The sequence below is a fragment of the Corvus kubaryi genome, unplaced genomic scaffold (assembly GCF_017639235.1).
Source record: "Corvus kubaryi isolate FWS band 111438036 unplaced genomic scaffold, C.kubaryi_AGA036_p1.0 37249, whole genome shotgun sequence".
NCBI lineage: Eukaryota > Metazoa > Chordata > Aves > Passeriformes > Corvidae > Corvus > Corvus kubaryi.
In genome coordinates, this window is record NW_024581072.1 from 1,880,027 (window position 1) to 1,888,944 (window position 8,918).

Below are 8,918 nucleotides of genomic sequence, written 5' to 3' on the forward strand. Positions count from 1 at the left end.
AGAAGAGAAGAGAAGAGAAGAGAAGAGAAGAGAAGAGAAGAGAAGAGGGGCCTAGCAAAAGCAGGCCAATCAATGCAATGACATTTACTTACTGTCTAAGTCTAGGAAACTTCAAAGTGGTTGAAAGGCCACTATTAGATACTAGATATTAAAAATATCTAAGAAACCCGATTAGATATTCACTAACACAAACTTTCTCTAAAATTTACAGCAAAGCTCTCAGTACAGTTTCATAAAACAAAGGTAAAAATTAGCAATCAGTTTAGTCAACAGGTAGAAGTAACCTGACAACACTGCATAAACATTTTTTAGAAGGTAAGCATAAGATCTACACAATTTTCCAAAAGCTGCTTCAAAGGCGGAAAGATGCAAATACAAAATATCAAAGACACATTTTCTGTTAAATTGGTTTGCAAGTTCTACTTTTCACAAAAGAAATCATTAAGTTCATAGGAACAAAAATTACAGTCAGCCAAAATACGGAAAAAGCATGCACAGCTAGCGCCAAAGCCTGCCTTCAGAGTAAGCAGCATAAAGACAGCTGACAACTTCACTACTTAACAAACACTGTCATTTCTTCATAATGACAAATAAAAGCCATCAGTTGGGTGATACTGAACATACCCTCACAATTACTAACCTAAAAGTCTGATGGCTGACAGCAGTCTCGATGTCAATTAGATTACAGTAACATAAGCTTTGGATTTAGCATTCACTATTAACAATGCAAGATAATCAGTCTTCTCCAAAACTGTTCTCACTCCATCCAAAAAAAAAAAATTTTGTAAGGATCCTATGTCCCAGGCTTGCTCCCAGTACAAACTATCACTTCCTGAAGCTCTTAAAACGCCCGATCTTTGAATTACCTGACAAAGCAAAGGAAAGAACTCGCTACTTACAACTTTCAAGAAGTGATACAACAGAAGGGTAGTCTGAACCTCAGATTAGCTAGCCCTCAGTAGGAAAAGCTCAGTGAATTTTATAGAGTACTCACAAGTATCTATGTAGTTGAAATATTTCTATGTTAAGATCAAAAGCAATTATTTGCACAGGTTGTGCTGCTTGTGACAGCATTTATAAAAGGACATCTCATGCTTCACAGGAAACTTACGGAGCTCACAGACCAGAAATACAGAAGCAACTCCATGAGATGCCTTATCATCAGCATGTTCTTGGATCCTGCCTGTACACTTCATCCCTCATACTATATCTGCTTACCAGAGGCTAGAATAGAAGCCTCATCTACTGTCAATATACTGAAGGGGAAATCAAGCTTCCTATCTCCTGGAAGGAGAATTCACAACTCATTCTGTTTCCCTTCATCAACACCATTATTTGTCTGGTCTTCTTCCATGATGGTACGCCCACAATGAAACAGGCATGTTTTGATGTCCCTTAAATTCATTTGACTGTGAGAACTTCTGACAGCTGAAGATATATGGCTGATGTACAATTAGAATCTGTATTGCCCATAACAGTTAGAAGAGACATTCTGTCAGAACTACTCATTTTTTCAAAAAGTTAGGAACTCCAGATTTATTCAATGTTGTTTTGCTAGCAGATGTTCAAGGGAAAGATAAGGGATAATCTGTCTTCATCTCTTCTTATAATGGGAAGTTCTTACAGTCTTTCAAAAACCAAGGCCACCACTAAACCCACCAAGAATAACATGTGCTTTGTTTTTCTCAGTCATGCCTCCAGTTTACAGCGATATTTCAAGCTTCTATCACACATATCGTAGATTAAGTCACTAATGTAAAAAGCTGTAAGTTTATTTTAAACACACACAGTATTTCCCAACTGCAATACAAACACTGAGACTTCAATAAATTGCCTTGTTTCCTATCACGTGTTGCCAAACCAAACACCTTTTAACTACAATCAGCTACTTCCATTGCAGAACAGCAGGAAGGGAGAACAGATGTATTACAACCGTTGAATGAGAAAGCAGTTTAAAGTCTGTCTCTCCCCACACCTCATTCCCTTTTACTATGTATGAATTTCTGCCCCCTCAGATATAACAATCCAAACTCTACAGAACTGTGCTATAAACTAGATCAGTGGAACAATTTGAGTTATACTGTAAAAGAAGTTTTCTTGCTTAGAAACAAACAAAAAACCTGTATGGATTAGTTCAAACAGATTTACGGCACAGGCTAACAGTTGTGGCAACACAGGAGTGATGAACTCCAACAGTTACTTCCTGAAAATCCAGTTTTAAAATGGATTGATACTGTGACACAGAAGAAAATAGCACTGGTAAAGGAGAAGAATGAAAAGCAAGGGAAGAGAATACTGGCGCTCAGTTCCATTCTTCTTTCTCAGCAGAACTAAAGACTTGAAAAAAATCCAATTACTCTAACAACTCACAACTTCTGCACCACTTGCTCAAAAGATCCCTAGATTTAGGTAGAGAAGATCATTTCCAAAACAGCACAAACACACAAAAAATTCCACAAACCCGAACTAGAGCTACCTCTATCAAAAGTAAGAAGAAACTTAAGGTTTGTTGCACAGCAGATCCATGGCAAAAGAGATGCATCCAGACAGAAGCACCCATCCTGAGAAAACAGCCATCTCATGATAAAGATATGGCCAAGAGAGGACAGTGGGCTGAAACAACATGAAGGTACTGACAACTAACAGCAATACCAGACAGGAGACAGAAATCCCACTTCAGTGTTTGACCCTTCTTTTACAGGCTTTCATCTCATATACAATAGTACACTTTGGCTAAACTACAATTCAAAGAAACGTTAGGAAGATCTGGTCATGATAACTAACAAGGAATACACAGACTGCTTTAAGACAACTGCTAAAATGTAGCTGACATTGCACAAGCTTTTCTCTGAAGTTCAAGGTGCAAGACGGTGATAGTAAAGAGACAGCAAGCACAAAAAAATGACAGCTTAGTGATACTCAGTAAGTACAGAATTGCACAAGTCCCTAAAGAAAAAAAGATAACACCCTCATAACACCAAAAAGAAACAAGGTAACACTGAAAAGGAACAAGAAGTAAACAAGAATTCTAGTTGTGATGACAAAGAAATAGTAGAGATCACAGAAGATGCTGTCATCCTGTGGAAGTGAAAGAACTTCATGCAAACATGGAAAACCAGAATGAAAATAAAAAAGAAACTGGAAAAGAAGTACTCCAGTTCTAATCACCTCAGCAGGCAAAACAGCAGTGGAATAACAGAAAGAATGAGCTCATCTGGAAGAAAGTCTGGTATGGCTGCATTAAGTTTAATTTAACATGACTCTTAACAGATAAAGCTGAAAAATTTGGTAAAATAGCAAGTTAACAAAAGGGGAGAAAAGGCTGGAAGTACAAACACAGATAGAAGTAGTGGCAAATAATATTCAGAGAGTAGAAGGCAGTGAATAATTGCAAAAGGACAGTACTTTCCCTGTAAGGACCATTCACTTAAGAGTTGGATTCAATGATCCTTTCCAACTCGAAAAATTCTGCGGTACTACAGACGTCCCAAGGAGAATAAGACATCATGTGGTAGAGGATTACATATACTATTGAATGCAACAGAGATCAAGGAGGGTAAGAAAGAAGGGGAGTCCTTGCAACTTGGGCATAAGAAGCCTGTAGAGATATTAATCGAAGATCATTTCAGCACAACACAGAATCTGGACTGGAATTAATGTAGTAGGAAGAAGGAGGAAAGAATGTGTAGCAACAAGCATACGTTCCTCTGTTCAGGAATTTGGAAAAGAAGGGAAACAGACTAGAGTGTGGTTATTTTTAAGGATGGAGAATAGCAACTTAGAATAAAATTAAGAAGGGAATAAGATGGCAGCAGAAGGTAAAAACATGAAATTTGAAATTAAAACTGAAAAACAGAATGAATGGGGCTTTGGGTAGTTGAAAAGGCAGAAAAAGCAGAAAACAAACACGAGAATACATCTCTGTAAGTAGCAATCAATAATGCTGAATAAAGGTAAACATGTCGATTCTAATCAGTTTTTCTCTGGAAACCTTCAGATTCTGCTGGGGAAGAGGCATAGGAAAAGGCCTTAAGATAGAGCTTTACACAGTCCGCAAAGCAAAGGAATGGGAAATGCATCTAAGGGAAAAAATTGGTAATTGAGTATGAAATAAAAGCTGTGAATAAAACTACAAAGAAATCTATCCAGTTCAATAATCAGTCACAGGTAGATGCATTATCAGAAATGAGAGGAGAAGGTGGCAGTCATGAGAAAGGGACTTGGAGATGCGGTAATCAGATAAGATGGTTGGCAGAATCAAAACAGAAGTAATCATTTCTCTCAGAAACAAATGGGGATTAGCAGATGAAGATCAAATAGGCTAGAGAGCTGAAAAATAATGAGAAAATCTACTTGAAAAACAAAGTCATAAGGAATGAGTGCATTCATGATAAGAGGAGAGACTATGTCAAAGACCAATATGGACTACAAAGGGAGAAGCAAAAAGGTGAGGAGACATGAAGGAATGTCTGATGGACCCCTGCCCAGGAAAAAATGTAAGAGTGGGAGTGCGAGGACCATGGAAGATGAGGAACACAACATTTATTTTTAATGATAAAAGGCATGATAAGACAGGCATTAGGACCTAATGTAATGCTGTATTTCAGGTAGCAAGGTTTCTGTAATCCATATACCAGACAAAACTGCTGATAAAATGAATATTTTTATCTACTAGCAACTAGCATTTGATTTGGATTTCCTGAGGAGACAACACCACTGCTTACGGTCAGGAAATTCAATAAACTGCCATTCTTCATACTTCAGTCATATATATGGGGTACAAAGCTCAATTGTTGTACTGCATCTTGCCACACATAAGGAAGGCAAATGAAAAGTTCAGCAGGATACTTTTAACATCATACAACCTGGCAGCAGAACACAAATTTCACTAAAACCCAGAATCAGTCGGCTGAAACCTATGAACAGGCCAGATATGAAAACCAACTCATCCTCTAACATTACAAACAAAGAAGCCTGCATTTTTCTTTAAGAGAAGAACAGTGAACAGCAATTCAAATTCATACAAAAGAGCTAGAAAGAGCCTACAAAACACTTAAGAAAAGTAATTTGGATAGGAATCACAGAAAATAAGGTTGGAAAAGACTTCAAAACATTACTTCAAAACATCAACTTCACTCTCAGTGCTCCAAGTCTGTATCAGCTTTCCTTAAGCCACTCCTGACAGATGTTTATCTAACACGGTTTTGTTTGGGGTTTTTTTTTAGCAAACCTCAAACAATACAGACTTCACAATATCCTCTGGCAGTCTACTGCAGTGACTGAACAATTTCAAAATCTTCCCTTAACATTTAGCATATATCTCACTCTCTTAGTTCAAACCATTTCTTCATGCACCATAAAGCTGATTGCCTCCCTCTTTGCAGCATATTTGCTACACAGAAAGGATGTTCCCTATTGCAACTGGACAGCTCTCCGCAGTGTTCTGCATTGGAAGGACAGAGCTCTTATATAAAAAAAAAAAAAAGTCTGCCTGAACGGATGAGCTACAAAAACTCATCTGTGTGATGAGTCATCTGGGACAGCAGAGACAGACTTTCCCACATAAGCAGTCTGCTGGAAGCTGGATTCAGCCACTGCAAGTGACACAGCCAAAGGAAACTAACATTTACAAGTGAGCAAAGCACAGCCAAGGCATCAGTCGTGATCGTACTACAGCCTTCAGAAAAGAGCCAAGCAAAAAAGCAGCATAGCTTTAGCCGTGTTGTTTAAAGGGAAAGTTAAAATGGGAAGCACAGCCGCAAACTGGAGCGTTGGGTGGAGCTCCCGATTGTGCCTTGCCTGGCAGCACCACTCTGGGGGAAAAAAAGGAGTCAGTAAGGGCAAAGCAGAGCGAAGGGGGAGGGGGAAGAAAGAAAAGCCGACCTCGGAAACAAGAGATGTGCACGGGACCAATCACACACAGGGAAATGGATGTAGGGAGGCACCTGAACCCTTGGACATAGTCCTAATCCCAGCCTCCTTCCTCACTGTGTCTCCCTTTCCAGAGGCAGTGGATTTGAGGGATGCCCTGGGCATGATGACTTTCCTCCCACGGAATAGCCTCTCTCTCTCGGGTGGGGCAGTAGGGACCCCAAAGAACATGCTGCAAGAACGGAAAGGCATGCAGAGCTATCTAGGGAGATGTATTGAGGCATGGCGGGGGGAGGTGGGGTGGGGATCACAGGACAGTGGTGCAAGGCACTACGAGGATGGCAGGTAAGAACTGGAGGTCTGCAGCTGCAGCCATAGCAAGGAACTGGAGCAGGGTATGGCAAAGATTGCAAAGCCAAAGGAGGGCTGGGGAAGAAGGGGCAAGGTGAAGCTGATCCACAGGGGAAGCACCACACAGAACAGCATGCAGGGATAGAACTGCGCAGCACGGTAGGAGCAAGGCTATGGGGGGTGAACATGGGGGTGCATAACCATAAGCGGGAAAAGCACAGCTACAGAGGGAGCAAAAAGGTTCACAGTTCATGTGCATGGCTTGGGGCGAGTGGATGTGAGAGGGTTGTACCCAGCCACGAAACAGCAAGGCTACGGAAGAGGAAAGCAAGGGAGTCACAGTCATGGGAGAGCAGAGCTGTTGGTGGAGGAGCGTGAAGGGGAGAAGGAAAGCAAGGGGCTCCCAGCCATGAGAGAGTATGGTTACAGACTGGGACACGGGCGAGCGCGCAGCCACGGGAGAACGGCGCTACAGGTGCAGCGAGGGGATGCACCGCCACAGCAAAGCGGAGCTCTGTGGTGGGAGGCAGCAAAGCGGTGCGCAGCCTAAGGGAAGCTGTGCTGCGAGGGGCACAAGGGGATGCACGGCCGCCAGAGAGCGCGGCTGCGGAGGGGACAAGCGGCTGCGCAGCCACAGGACAGCGACAGGGGCAGACCCGGGGCCGAGAGGGGCACAGCCACGGGGCGGGCAGCGGGGCCGCGGGCGGCTGTGACAGGGCCCGGCAGAGGAGAGCGGCGGGGTTGGAGGAAGGGAGGGGGACACGGGCCACTCACGTGCGCGGCGGAGCTGCAGCAGCCCATGGCGTCCGCGGGTTTCTGCCCCGGGGGTGCCCGCTAGGCATCCACTCGCTGCGACTCCCCGCCCCGAGCGGCGGTGTGGTGCGGGGCGCACGGAGGGCGGCACGGGGAGGGCGGCACGGAGAGAGCGCCGGCGAAGCGACGGGCACGGCGGGGCCCGGTCAGACGAGCGCGGCTGCACCACAAGCGCCGCCGCGGCGCCCCCTCATCCTCCTCCCCCGCGCCGCGGCCGCTCGAGGAAGGGGCGGAACCGGCGGGTGGGCGGGGCCTGTAGAGGCGGGGCCCGGGTGGGCGTGGCCAGGGCACCGCGGCGCGGGGGGTACCTGCCCGGCCGCGGCCCCGCCCCCGCCCCGCCCCCCGCGCGCCGCCGCCGCTTCCGGTGCGGCAATGGCGGCGGAGGTGCCGCCGCTGTAGAGCTGTTTGCTCTTAGGCCGCGTCCTTCGCTCGCCCCACGGGCAGTGTGTGACCCGGAGCGGGGGCAGCTGAGTGAGGAACCCAGGCTCTGCTCAGTGGGGCTTCCCGCTGAGAAGAAGAAAAGAGCCGCTCGTATGACACCGTAGTATGTACGCATTTGGAGCCAAGAATTTGTAGTAGAATCATGCACCATTTCTACACTTCTTTTAACGCTTCCAGGCATGGCCTTAACCACTTTCCTGGGCAGCCTGTTCCAATGCCTGACCACGCTTATGGTAGAAGAATGTTTTGTAATATCCGGTATAAACTTCCCTTGGCATAGCCTGAGGTCAGTTCCTGTTACCTGGGAGAAGAGGCCGATCCTTACTTGGGTACACCCTCCTTTCAGGCAGCTGTAGAGAGTGATACCGTCACCCTTTCAGCCTCCTTTTCTCCAGGTGAAACAACCCCAGCTCCCTCAGTCACTCCTCATAAGACTTGTGCTCCAGACCCTTCACCAGTTCCACTGCCCTTCTCTGAACACACTCCGGTGCCTCAATGTCCTTGGGTAGGGCCCAGAGCAGGACACAGAACTTGAGGTGTGGTCTTACCAGCGCCAAGTACAGGGGGACGATCCCTGGTCCTGCTGACCACACTGTTGCTGATACAGGCCAGGATGCCATCAGCCTTCTTGGCCACCTGGGCATGCTGCTGGATCATGTTCAGGCACTGTTCATGTTCAGCATTCCTAGGGCCTCTTCTACCACACAGCTTTCAGCCGCTCTTCCCCCAGCCTGCAGCAACTGCGTGGGGACCCAAGGGCAGGACCTAGCACTTGGCCTTACTGAACCTCTTACCACTGGTCTTGGCCCATCAATCCAGCATGTCCAGATTCTTCTGCAGAACCTCCCTACCCACAGCATGTCAACATTCCCACTCAACTTGGTGTCATCTGCACAGTGACTAAAGGGGCACTCAATCCCCTCATCCAGGTCATTGAAAAAAACTGATAATTATTATAAATATATGTAAGTACATATTACACAGGCCCCAATACTGAGCCCTGGGGAACACCACTAGTGACCAGTTGCCAAGTGGGTGTAGCACTATTCACCACCACTCTTTGGGCTCAGCCATCCAGACGGTTTTTTATCCAGCAAACAGCACATATATCCAAGCCATGAGCAGCCAGGTTCCCTAGGAGAATACTGTGGGAGACAGGGTCAAAGGCTTTGCTCAGGTCCGCATAGACAACACCCACAGCCTTTCCCTCAAGCACTAAGGGGATCACTCTGTCATAGAAGGAGATCATGTTGGTCAATGAAGACCTGGCTTTCCTAACACCATGCTGGCTGGTCCTGATCCCCTGATCGTCCTGTACATACCGTGTGATCGCACTCAAGGTGATCAAAGTCCATAACCTTCCTGGGCACTGAGGTCCTGCTGACATGGCCTGTAGTTTCCTAGATCCTCTGTCATGTCCTTCTTGTAGTTGAGCATCACAT

General features: G+C 45.6%; 1 protein-coding gene across 5 annotated transcripts in view; it reads right to left on the reverse strand.

Moving 5' to 3' along the window:
* Nucleotides 1–7,254, reverse strand: part of SLC44A1 (solute carrier family 44 member 1) — an 88,441-nt gene extending 81,187 nt beyond the window's left edge. For 3 of the 5 annotated variants that reach the window (XR_006015263.1, XM_042023419.1, XM_042023420.1), the window contains exon 1: nt 6,997–7,253. Coding sequence is in view for 4 of the 5 variants with exons in the window: in XM_042023419.1 (XP_041879353.1) it covers nt 6,997–7,023 (27 nt within the window). In the remaining variant the exon portion in view is untranslated. Of the gene's footprint in view, nt 1–6,996 lie in introns of all 5 variants that reach the window. The other 2 variants (XM_042023418.1, XM_042023421.1) reach the window with 2 other exon arrangements.
* Between the last annotated feature and the right edge of the window lie 1,664 nt (nt 7,255–8,918).